Source organism: Terrapene carolina, unplaced genomic scaffold (assembly GCF_002925995.2).
Source record: "Terrapene carolina triunguis isolate 2854851 unplaced genomic scaffold, T_m_triunguis-2.0 Scaffold120, whole genome shotgun sequence".
In the NCBI taxonomy this organism is placed as follows: Eukaryota; Metazoa; Chordata; order Testudines; family Emydidae; genus Terrapene; species Terrapene triunguis.
Genome location: NW_020664471.1, coordinates 533666 through 547135, shown reverse-complemented (window position 1 = coordinate 547135; position 13470 = coordinate 533666). Strand labels below are relative to the sequence as shown.

The window sequence follows — 13470 nt, the reverse complement described above, 5'->3', positions numbered from 1 at the left end:
GTCTGGGATATCTCCCAGAAGCATAGCATAAGTTTGAAATACAGACAGTATAGAGCCAATATTCATAACTTCAACTACAAAATTGATACACCCATATAGACAGCATAATCATAACCAGTAAACCATAACCTTGTCTTAGATACCTCATTTGACCCCCTTTATACAAGATTTGGTGCCACTACAGGACTTTGGTTGCAATCATGTTCTATATGGTCCCAGATTATATCAATAATGTCACAAGGGGGCAGAGGCTTCCTTCATTACAGCGCTCTGCCCACAGGGCCAGGTGAGGAGGCACGGGATATGGGGGTGGTGGGGGACACAGTCCAGGGCACACAGGGCTGCTGGGGGAATCACAGATGGGGGTTCAGAAGGGTTGGTGGGGGGCAGACGGGGGTGTAAGCACAGGAGCTAGTAGAGTGACAACATTGAGGCAGGAGCTGAATGGGAGTAGTGGTGCAGGGAGACAAGGGCAGCTATACCTGGCTGAGTGAGGGTACAGGGACACATGGGGACGGGCGTGAGGGTGGAGAGGCATATTGGGACGTGAAGATATGCCTGGCTGAATGGGGAGTGGGGGTACAGGGACACAGGGGCAGGTGTGCCTGACTGAATGAGAGAAGCTAGGGATCAGCCAGGGTCTTCATAGGGGAGGCTCCCTAACAACCCCTCCCCCCCAAAAAAACCCCTGCTCCATACTTTCCAACCCACACCCAACAACCCTCTAGGTTCACTCCCAGGTTCCTCTCCAGCAATTACTTCCCTCTTCCTCAGCTCCTCTGTTACTCCTGACTCCTTCAAGCCTTTGCACTGCTTCTGAGGGGTGTGGGAAATAAATTTCTGTGTTGTAGTTTAAATGAATTATTACTCAAAGTTCTGTGTTAATATGCCTAGTAAGGAATCTTTTTGTCTAAAACCATTTCCTGAATCTTTGTTGTCTGTATTGTTACAGACATACTTGTTGACAGGTATTTTGAAATAAATTACCAACATAATTGAGACTGGAGTGATTATATTTTGTTGTTTTGACAAATAAAATTTGCAGAATTTTAAAATGTTGTGTGTAAAGTCTTTTAATTTTTTGGTGCAGAATTCCCTTAGGAGTAAGTTGAGCTCTAGTAGTGGCCCTTTTGTCTGGCTGTTCAAACTCAGCAAACAGCCATTCCATCTCCACTCTGGTGCCAGATTTTCCTCCTTTGTCTCTCAGATATGCAGGGCCAAACAGGCAGCTATAACCATTGGGATATTTTTCTCCCTGGGATCCATCAAATGCACATTAATCTGTTATTCTGCACCTGCTGAGCTGATAGCTGAATCTTTTTTCTTGGTGATGTCAAAGTGGCCTGTGTATGGCTTCATGAGACGGGGAAGTCTGAGGCCCCCAGAATCAGTAGAGGGATTTCAGATTCACCAATGGTAATCTGCTGGTTGGGAAGAATGTTCCTGTTTGCAGCTTTCTGACCAGTCCTGTGCTCTTAAAAATGCGAGCCTCATGCACCTTCCCTGACTAGCCAACATTGATATTAGTGAGGCATTTCTGATGATCCAGCAACACTTGCATTACCTTAGGAAAATAGCCCTTTCTGTGAATGTACTCTGTGACAAAGTAGACTGGTGCCAAAATAGGGATGTGTGTATGTCATCTTATCACCCACTGTAGTTCGGGAGCTCCATTGCTACAAATCCATCCACTATGTCCCAGAGTCACAGGCCCGCATAGCAGGACACAGTTAATGTCCTACGCACTTGCATGATAATGGCTCCCACTGTGGATTTTCCAAAATTATTTCCATTGCTAGCTTCCCGGGTGCGATCGCTACTCTCTCTGCTGTCAATGCAGCTATCGTGCTGGACAGTTGAGGTGAGCTTAGCACATAGATCCAGGAATGTGGCTGCTTGCGTCTGAAAGTTTCGGAGCCATTGTTCGTCTCAAATCTGTATTATGTGATCCCACCGGTTAGTGCTCATTTCTCAAGTCCAGAAGCAGTGCTCCACCATCTCTGCAGCTGCTCGGTGAACGGCACCAACAACCTTAAATTGTTTTGTGTTACGTCCCTCAGTAGACTGTCCTTGGGGAAATCATCATGTTGTGGTACTTCCTCTAGGCGTCCATGTACAAGAGGTTCAAGTGTCCTGTATTGGCAAAATTCATAAGACTAGCATAGAACTCTGCAGGCTCCATGCTTACGTCAGAGATGGCGAACAGCAAAAAAATGCTGTGTGGGTTAGTGAGATTTTAAAATAAGGTGCGAAAATTATGGAATATGGATGGTACTATGGGATGGAGAATGTTGCATATTGGGAACTTGATCTCTAGCTCCCAGAGTTCTCTGGGTGAGTCATTTCTATCCCATAACACATGGCAAAAAATTCCCAAAAGGCATTGCACCAGATGGCAGTGCAGGACACACTGGGATGCCTCTTTTTGGTGCACCAATTTTGCATTGCCATAAGCATTCCTTGCGAGTACGTGCTGTGCTGACGCAAGTAGCCGAGTATGCATGTGCACGAGCGTCATACTAATTCTGGCAGCTGTACACCGATATAAATTGTGGGGATAAAAGTTTGTAGTGTAGACATGGTCCTAAGGTACTACAGTAAGAACAATATTAAAAAGATCCATGAAGAAAGTAATAATTCTGTATTCAATGCAGGTCTTGTGGAAAAAGTAGCATATGAGCATATAATTAAAGACTGTATCATAATGTATATGCACATGGGGGCTGTATTAAGATTGCACAAGGAACCTTAATTCTGGCATTTCCTAGCTTGAGTGCTTGACTTTGAATCCTTAGCATTTTTTTTAACAAAGATTTTCGGACATAATTATAGAAATTAAACTACTTGAAATAGTCACTGGGGTTTCTAGCCTGACGGACAATGTTTCACTTTTTACTGAAAAAGAAAATAGTTTATTTTTGCTGAAGTAACGAGACAAAACCAAGAGAAATTTAAAGAAACTATGCTATGCTTATGCCTGCAGAAATTTTCAAACGTTTTACATACCAGGAGCCAAATTTTAAATCACAGCCTTCTATTTTTCTTGAATTAGAGGCTGAATTGAAACTGGCCCAAAACATAAACCTGCTACTTTTGTATTTTATGGCACTTCTTACCAAGCTTAATAGTAACTGAAAATGTGTTTCTACAAAGGCATTCCCTTCCCCGTTGCCTTTCTCTTCCTGATTAATCCTGCAGTGAAAATATAATGCTGAACTTCCCTTTTATAACATCAGGCTGTGAAGTCAAATGCAGGATTTTGATCAAGAATGAGGGAAGACTGGTCTGTAAGAGAAACGTGTGTCCTGTCTAGATCTACTGTACATTCAGTCACAGAATGACAGGCCAAGTAAATGTGTGTGCATAAAGCAGTGTTCTCGTATGAAATTTCCTCCGTAAAGAAGGATTTCCATATATATATATATATATATATAAATTTATTTGTCAGTGTGTAACATTCCGACTGTAGCATTACAGTGAAGAGTAGGAAAACTGGTTTATGGAAATATTGGATGTGGGTTGTCAGTAAGATTGACAGATCAATAACTACTGCCCTTCGGTACAATGTAGAAACACTTTTCCTTTGTAATTCTTATTAATCACTTTCTGTGCTATAATATAAGCTCCGTATTCCACAGTGTAGGACTTTTTTTCTTTGTTCTTTTGATTGCTCGTGTTCACAGGAAAATGTACTTGTTTTTTGTTTGTCTTTTTACAGCTTGGCACGGCAATTGGCTTCTTGTTACCACCAGTTTTGGTTCCAAACACAGTTGATGATATTGATCTAATGGGGCATAATATCAGCATCATGTTCTATGGAACAGCAGCAGTATCCACACTTTTATTCTTATTAACAGGAGTTGGTAAGTGAAACATTTCATATAGTGACTGTGTGAGCAGAGCAATCTAATAGTGACTCTAAATTCCATGACCTTCAGCTTTTAGAACAAATTGCAAACCCCGCCTCTCTGACTTAGCTTTCCTTGGAATAAACTTATCAGTGTGTCACACCAAACATCTGCTTTCTGTCGAGATACTCTTAGCAAGTGGTGAATTAAATTTGCTTGTTTTTTGTTCTTGGGAGGTACTGCTTACTATAACGGTAAGGGCTGTATAAGTAGGTTGAATTCATGTGCAAGTTTTGTTTGGCTAAAATAGTATTTGCCTGCGTTTAACCATGCTATGCCATGTTGTGTGTTGGCCCTGAGCTGTAGAAAAAGACCTGAATAGACTTAGGCCTAGTGTGCACTAAAAAAGGTTTGCAGGAATAGCTGTATTGGCAAACTCTCCCAGTATAGATGCAGCTTATACCAAAAAGTGCTTTTGTCAGAATAGCGAATACCAGTTCCCCATAATTATATGAGCTGTACCTGCAAAAGCACTTTTTTTTGGCCAGTATAACTGCATCTAAGCTAGAGCTTTTGCTGGTATAAAACGTTATTTAAAAAGAAAAATCACAACCCTAACTGATTTCAGAGTAGCAGCCGTGTTAGTCTGTATCCACAAAAAGAACAGGAGTACTTGTGGCACCTTAGAGACTAACAAATTTATTTGAGCATACGCTTTCGTGGGCTACATCCCACTTCTTCAGATGCATAGAATGGAACATGTGTATATATATATATATAGCCCACGAAAGCGTATGCTCAAATAAATTTGTTAGTCTCTAAGGTGCCACAAGTAACCCTAACTGATGTTACAACACCAGAAGATGTTTTAAGAGTAGACTTCGCCTCAAATTCCTGTTTTAACTTTAAACCAGTTGAAATGCCATTGGAGCAAAAAAATTGAGAATAAGCTTCTATAAATTGTACACTGATAATACTTGAGGTGGTTTCTGCATGTTACCTCTTGTGGGTTGTGCTCCAAGGTGCTGCTGAGCTTTGGGAACTTGCTCAAAAAGCAGTGGGCGTTGGGATTGCACAAGCATCCCCTCAAGGCACTGAATGTTCACAGGTGAGATTGTAAGAGCCTGGCCCCAGTTGCTTCAGTATCTTCTTTTTCTGTGGCTAGCTGCAGGTGTAGCAATGCAAAGCTCCCTCAGTTTTGCTTCAGAGCAGAGATCGATGGAAACACATTTAGAGATGTGTTCTTGTTGGGACTGGAGCAGAATCCTCCTATTCTGTGGATTTGTATGTACATTGGTGATCAGACAGGACAAGGCCTGTGTCATTCTGATCCCTCCTGTTTGGGCCAAGTAGTAGAGGTCTGTGCATCTTCTGGATCTGTCATGGTTGTCTTCGGTGTGTTCAGAATGCCTAGCCCAGGAAGACAGCCTTGTTCTGCATCCCCAGGCCAAAGTCTCTTCATCTTGCAGCTTGGATTATGAGACATCAGCTTCTGATCTAGCGTGTCCAGTAAAGTTGCATAAAATCCTCCAGTGTTACTACCAGGTATGGAAAAGGTTATCTCTGTTGGCAGCAGATAACATGTCTTCATGCTCTGCTCCCTCTTAGTCTATTTTTGGACTTGTTATTATAACTGAAGTCTCTTGATTTTCTGCCATTCCTTCAGTTGACAACTGTAAAATCTTCAGCCATCCCAACACCAGGAGATTCCCTAAATGACTGATGTCGGTTCAAAGAAGTGTTCAGAAAGAGGATCTCAGCTTAATGGTGCCAGAGTTAAGAGTACTCCTTTTGAACCCTGGGGATAGTGTTCTTTATTCCGCTGGTTGCTAAAAACCAGTGCACAGCAGCAGCATCCGCGGCACTCAGACTGTGTGTAGCATGCTAGTGTGCAGCAGATTTACACCCCAGCTTGCCAGGCTCTAACCCACCAAGACAAGCCCAAGGTCAGTTACATCTATGATAAATGAATGAGTTGCAGGCTTTCATAGGTGATATACTCCCTTTGCTTTATTCCACATGGACAAATATGTCCATGTTCCTCATGTATAACGTTTACCTAAAGTTGAGCTTGATTTCCTCTTACACCAGATAGTTTATCTCCTGTTTTCTTGATAAAACCTCATCACCTGTCATTGGAAGGAGTTGTGAGGTTTTTAGCGGGGCTTGGTTTGCTAAAGCTTCAGGAGGATGGATAGGACATCTGATGTGGTTTTATAAAGCTGGTGAGCTGCTCTTATTTTTTCAGTCTTTGATATTGAATTCACGTTTCGCACTCACAGTCAATGTGAAAGCTGCTGATCAATACTGCAAATTGGTGATTGAGTGTCTAGTGATTACCAAATATCAATGTATGGATTTATCTAACCTGAGGATGACTAAAGTTTAAGGAAGTGGTAGGGGAAAAATACTAATTGAATAGATCAAAGTAATGAGAACTGAATCCTACTAAGATTAAAATGTAAACACTTTCAAGTATTGTTAAATAGCAAGTTAGAAAGGATTTGTGTTTAGACTTTATTTCGTAAGTCTTTATGTGCTTTGTTTTAGTGGTTCCACCTACAGTGAAAAAGGAAAAATGCTAAAGCATCAAATACAGCTGAATGGCACTTGACACTGTTTTTATATCCACAGGATATTGAGCTAGTATGGTGTTACTATGTCTTTAGAGATATATACAAAGGTCAAAAGGATTTTAAAGGGTTCATTGGCCTATTTGTATCCAAAAGATCCCTAAAGAAACTCCGGAGCCAATGGTATATTTACAGAAATCCAACTTTTAATACTGTAAATAAAAGAAGTTATACTACAGACTATTAAGGGTCTGATACAAACCCATACCAAAGCATGTAAATTCAGGTACCACTGAAAGTCTGTTCTTGCCCTATTCCAGGGGTCGGCAACATTTGGCACGCGGCTCGCCAGGGTAAGCACCTGCTGACGAAGCAGGTGGCGGGAAGCGGCGTGGGTGAGGGATGTGCTGGCCGTGGCTTCCCGCTGCCCCCATTGGCCCGGGACGGCGAACCGCGGCCAGTGGGGGCCGCGATCGGCCGAACCTGCCGCGTCAGCAGGTAAATAAACTGGCCCGGCCCTCCAGGGTGCTTACCCTGGCGAGCCGCGTGCCAAACGTTGCCGACCCCTGCCCTATTCTCTTGTGTTTGTGTGTTGTAGAATCTTTAAGGATTGGGGTGAAATTCACCCTTCTGTAGAGGGTCTGCATGAAGACTCTGTGTACCATTTAAGCCCTTTAAAATGGTGCATAAACAGTATAGAGGTCCTTGACAGGTCTTCTGCACAAAGTTGTGATTTTTTTTTTTTCATCTTGTGACCTTATGTCACAAATGTTGTAATACTGAGATATAATGGAGTTAGCATAGCAATGCACTTTCGGCCTTATAACTAAATAAGGGAGCTAGATTGACCCTCATTTTGCCACAGTAAGCAGAACATCTAAATACTTAAGGGCTAGGTGATCTGATTAATGTGATCCTGCTTCATTCCAGAGTGGATTGATTTTAATCATGATATAAATCAGCAAGCAGAAAACCTTGATTTAAATAATCACTTCTAATCTTGTTTTGCTTTTGTACTTTTTAGTTATTTTCCTAAATAATAGCTGAGTCTCATTGGTTGGTAACAATTGAAATATGTTGATTTGCTATTAAATATAGCCCTTACCCTAAGTTTTTGGTACTACTTTTTACTAAACTATATCTATTCACATTTATTTTAGCAATTTTATATTGTAACATATGTTCAGATTTTCTTAATTTTTATATTTTTATTGTGTTAGAAAATGAAGAATGACACATTCCTTGTTTATTGGATGATTTTTGTTTGTTTGTTTTTGGTTTTTAACTTGTGATTTGTGGCAAACTGAATTTGAATGGAAATTGAAATTCAGTTAAATGCACAAAAACAGCATTTTAAAATTGCTTTTATTAAACTTCTTTAAATATGCTGGATACATACAAAAACAAGTAAGTTAATCAAAACATGTTTTGCATTCAAACTGATTTATTAATCAAAGGAAGTACTGTCTGTAGATAGTGAATTGAAGTAATTGTTTCTTGTCTGCATGTCCTTCAAGATTTTGGGGCTAGTCGATCTCTGACATCTTGTTTTTATTCAGTCATTGGAAGAGGAAAACAAGCTTTCCTGCTTTTTCAGCTCCCAGTCAGTTCCTTACCTTTGAATTGACTAGTCATTGAACTGAACTAGTGGAATAAACTGAAATGAAGAAAATATTCTCTCTGCATCTGCAGAAGAAGCTACTGCTGTCAAAAGCTGGTTTAGCACTTCAACAAACGCTGGTTCCAGGTACTTAGCCAGTGACTTCCATCAGTTGAATGGTTTGACTCTAAAACGTAGGCAGCAAATGTACTGATGAAATATTATTTTTTTTAACGATTTTAATGTATTATAGTATGTTTAGACCTTAATATAGGTTGTCATAGGTTGTGTTAGCAATGTTAGCCAAAAAGAATATCTCCCATCTAACTAGGGTTCAAAGACGCTTTCAAGGAACGTCAGCTGACTTCCTCTTTAGTACAAGGACAAGATAGAGCATGAGAAGGAGCAATCAACAGTTTAAACACTGTTCCTTTTTTGCCAGTCCTCTAATGCAGGGGTTATTTAAGCAGTCTGCAAAACATTGTTGTTACTATAGAACAGTGGTTTTCAACCTGTGGTCCGTGGACCCCTGGGGTCCGCAGACTATGCCTAAGATTTCCAAAGGAGTCCACATCTCCATTCAAAATTTCTTTGAGGTCTGCAAATGAGAAAAAGTTGAAAATCACAGCTTTAATGTAAGGGGCAACAACACAAATCAGATTTTCTCAAGTTTTGTTCTTCAGTTATCTGTGGGGCCAATCAGAAAGAAGAGAACTGAGTTACTGTAACTTGACAAGTTTCCAGTGAAACAAAATGGTCTCCCTTGAAGTATATCCAGAGTAAAGGACTCTTAGGGCTTATTTACATGAACATTTAGTTCGCAGCAGGCTGGGGTGTGAATATCCTAACCTACCCTGCTGTGGATTAACTGTGCATGTGGACCCTGCTGACCCGTACCAGTTCATTAATGCGCTTTGATCTAGTCCCATCTCAAAGAGGACTAGATCAAAGAGTGCTAACAAATTGTTTATGTGCGGAGCAGAGTCCACATGGGCATTTAGTTCACAGCAGGCTATTGTGGGGTAGATTCAGACCCCAGCTACTGAAAACTAATCATTTGTGTAGACAAGCCCTTAATCTTGGTCCTTTACTCTCAACCAGGAGGAAAACAAGCTCTTTAAAAAGAAGTTATGGTGGAGGCTTACCGATATTAATGCTTCAGTTTCAGGATCTGAACTGTTGCATCTTCTTTCTGAACTGAAGTTAGCTCAAGGTGTATTTAGGAATGTGCTGATTCACTGGCTTGTTTACTTCTGGGACTCCAACTACAAACTGGACCAGGTCCAAGTAGAGTGGAAATGTTGACGCTGGTGTGGGTAAGCTGTTCAGTCATCTTGAAAAGAGAGAGACATAGTGCTCTGAATAGTGTGCCAATTAATTTATGCCACAGCATGACTTTGGCATTTGCTTGGACTAATTATATTCTAAGTTTTAAGGGCCCAAACATGTGACAGATGAAAAATGTCTCTAGGATATGTTTGTCAGTAGCGCTCCAACCAGAGTGAATGGAGGTGGCATGTTCAGACTGGCTAGCCCTCATTGGAGGATAAAGTCAGAATGGAAGATGTTTGTTTATGCTTTCATAAAAATCTACTTTACAATGTTCCTTAAACCGGAACATTTTTATTCACATAAAATCCCAAGCCATTACTCAAGGCAAACTGGTAAAGATAAGTAGGGTGAAAAATTCTTTTAATGTTGTTCTTTTCTGTTTGTTCTAGTGTTTGATGAAAAGCCTAAATTTCCTCCAAGCCAGGCTCAAGCAGTTCTCCAGGACATTCCTCCTGAAGATTACTCTTATAAACAATCAATAATTAACCTGTTCAGAAATATTCCTTTTGTGCTTTTGCTGATCAGTTATGGTGAGTGTTGCCTTCTGTCTTTAGGCTGGTAATAAAGGCTAGATACATTCCTAGAGTACATCTGATCTTTGCCATGCCATCACTCGTTTAGCAGCTTGAGATCAAAAACTGTGGGTGGCCTGTGGTCTTCTCAAAAACTATGAGCAGAATTCAGTGCATCATGGTACTTTTGGAGGAAGCAGGTAGATGAAAGGCTGTCATTAGCTCTACTCCTGACATCCTTCACCCACTATAGTAGAAGGACTACTTACACTGTTTGTACTAGCACTTCTGGCATTCAAATTGGGCCTGGAATGACTGAAGCTTAATTGATGTGAAGCCTTGACAAATCATAGTCTTTATAGCTGCTAAATGATTGAGAGAGTAGTTCTGAGGGGACAAATGTCACTTAGCATGGTAAATGTCTCTAGTGTAGACACAGCCTGGGAGAGCAAGACTTGCTGAGGAAAGTAGCTTTATTGCTTATTGCTTTGTTTTTCTCTGATGTGTGGAAGGCCTAGGGAAACAAACTGTGGGAACAATGAAGCTGACTGTGTACAAAATGCTTTTAAATGCACAAAGCAAACCCACTGAGGAAAACATAAATATATCTTCTCTAATCTCTTTAAGTTATTATCTTAATTATCATTTTTAAGAATAGGTAAAATACATTCAGACACGTGTGATTTTTAATTTTCGTCCCTCCTTTTAAGGAGTAGCTAACATAGACCCCTAAAGTTATCATTCGAATTCTCCTCATCCAGACAGATGGTGGCTTGAATGCTAGCCCTTGAGAGTCTGGGCACAGATTATAGGGGGAGGGTGGGGGCGCTTTAGGATACAGAGAAACCTTAAAAAAAAAAAAAAAAAAGTGTGATAAGTAGACATCGAGCTGGTGACTTACTGAATTTTCTGGTTGGGAACGTTGCTTCTTTAAATGTAAACGTTTGATTATTATTGACACTTATGATATGGTTAATGATATGGAGGGTACATCATGTTGTTTTTCTATTGCAGGTATGATGACTGGGGCATTTTATTCTGTCTCCACATTATTGAACCAAATGATAGTGACATATTATGTGGTAAGTTTCTCTTGAATCCTTTGCTTTTTCATTTGTATATCTGTAGAGTTAGTGTCCCAGATGTTTTATAGGCATTTTTGTGTGATCAAGGATTCAGAGTCTCCTTTGTAGTCCCTTAAAATGGCATGCTTCATACAGTTATGGAGGTGATAAGTACTAGTGTTTGTACTTATAACTGTCAAGAGGGCTGAGAGCCTGACTCCTTGAGTGGAAGTGAGTCATTAATAAAAACCATATAAATATTTGTTGAAAGGGAGAAGAAGTGAATGCTGGGAGGATTGGCTTGACACTGGTGGTAGCAGGAATGGTGGGTTCCATTATTTGCGGTTTGTGGCTGGATTACACCAAAACATACAAGTAAGTGAGTGGAGTTGGGATGGGCAGGGGTAGGCGGATGTGCAATTGTGTTAGGAAAAAAAAAGTCTTCTATAAAAATGCAAAGATTCAAGTGCACCTTTGTGGAAGGGAGAAGGGAAATGATTAAAAAAAAAATCAGTATGTCCATGATTTTTCTTTGTCCTTGAGGGAGTGCCATGACTGAGACTGTGGTAAGAGTCTTAGACTCAGTCTCATTGGTTTCTGGCCAGGATGAGGTTTTGGCAAGGGTGGGCTGAGTCCACTATAGTGTGATGTGAATTTGTAGGGGTTTCTGTCTATCCCTGTGGCTGGAGAATGCATGCATGATGTTAGCAAAATAGGAAAGGCATCTTGGGTTCCAGCAGTCCCACCGCTCTCCATTTTATCTTGTTCCAGCTTTGACCCAACAAGTCCCTCCTTTGGTGGAGCATACTGGCTTCACCACATTGTCATATTGTAAATTAGGAGCTTAATTTATTAATTCAAATTTTTGCGTCCTCTGCTGGATCTTTAAATAAGCACAACACAGCCTTTAATCCAGGGCATGTCTGTGCAGCAGAACACTGTTACAGGCTCTGTAGTATGCACATGCTGTGGCATTTAGCAAACATGTACAAGGGAAATAGGGGATGTTGATTTTTCAAAACAAGAACTCTCAGTCTTAGAGTGAAGTTCTTATTTCAGTGACTGTTTCTTTATCATAAATTATGTACAATAGCTTTAATAACCCCAGTGGATGGTAATGCAGTAGGATGGTTGCTCTGCTGCATATGATTGGCTAATAAAACAAGCGTGTGCCTCAGTTGCTCAGTCTGTAATACAATTTGTAAAATGAATAGTTCATTCTAATCAGATTTGGCTTGTTTTTTATCTGACTCTTCACTTTTATTGGAAATAGTGTTCAATTTGGCTGCTTGAGATTTGATGTAGTATAGCATGTAATCCAGTAGTGTCGTTCAGAGAATGCAATAGAGCAGGGAACTACAAAGGGCTTGACGTCATCTTCTGGTGTAACTACTTGTCCTCTGTGAGTCTGAGCAAGTCATTCCCCTCCATTGTGGCTTGAATAAAGCAGCCATATAACTAAGGGAATGAGAAGAATGGGGACGGACAGAGCCTCACTGAAATGCATGATATATCTGAGTTGGAATTACCTGAAGCAGATTTTTAAAACTGATATTTCAGTTGTAGCAAAGAGAATATGTAATATTTACATGACTGTTCCATGTTTGACAATATGTATTGTCTTCTCCAGTTTACAATGGATATTTTCTCTTGGGTTTTGTTTGCAGACAGACTACTTTAATCGTTTACATTCTCTCATTTGTTGGAATGACCATATTTACTTTCACCCTGGACACTGGAAACCTTGTAATAGTGTTTGTGACTGGAGGAGTGCTTGGGTAAGGAATCAAAGGGGAAAGGAAGACGTTGTAATTCTAGTTAAAAACTGTATTTAAAGGTATCTAAGGGCTTTTTTTAAACTAAAAGACTATACCTGTAAAACTCCCTTTCCATACATACAACCTATCTTCTGCTACAGATACAATGGGTGAGTGGATCAAATTCTAGTCTCTGCTGAAGTCAGTAGATTTACACTCAATTTTCACTGGTGTGATGAAGACCAGATTTAGCTTTCTTATGAGAGCCTGATCCAAAGCCCATTGAAACAAATGAGTCTTCCCATTGACTTCAATGGGCATTGGATCAGGCCCCCAAATAAACAAAAGTAGTGGGGTTGGGCATTTGAGCTCACTAATACTACTTGCTAATATGTACAATTTATATTTTCCTAGCATCCAAAATATGCTAGGCACATCCCAAATGCAGAGGAAGATGCAGTCCTTGCCCCCAAGAGCGTATAATCTAAAAAAAACCCCAGAGAGGTGAGGAAAGGGATATACAAGCGAAGCAATTGTGGTGATGATAGGCGTTAAGTCTAAGTTATAATTGTAAAAAGTAAGTACACTGAGTTCCCATCTGCCCTCCATCATTCAGTTCGCCCAATTTCCACAGCAATCCCCAGTTGCAGTTCTAGTGTCTCTACTGATGGTCAATCCCGTTCCTCCGCATAAATGAACAGCTTACTCATTAAATAGATTAGGTGACTAAATTGCCTGTTTAAGTCCTGCACTTGCAAGAAATTGGCCTTTTAGTAAAGGGATT

The 13470-nt window shown here is 40.4% G+C and overlaps 1 protein-coding gene across 1 annotated transcript in view; it reads left to right on the top strand.

The window, feature by feature from the left end:
• Positions 1–13470, top strand: part of FLVCR1 (feline leukemia virus subgroup C cellular receptor 1) — a 30753-nt gene that overhangs the window by 9892 nt on the left and 7391 nt on the right. Inside the window, exons 2-6 of the mRNA XM_024197733.2 lie at positions 3719–3863; positions 9743–9883; positions 10880–10947; positions 11201–11304; positions 12597–12707. Coding sequence (XP_024053501.2) covers positions 3719–3863; positions 9743–9883; positions 10880–10947; positions 11201–11304; positions 12597–12707 — 569 coding nt within the window. The remainder of the gene's footprint in view (positions 1–3718; positions 3864–9742; positions 9884–10879; positions 10948–11200; positions 11305–12596; positions 12708–13470) is intronic.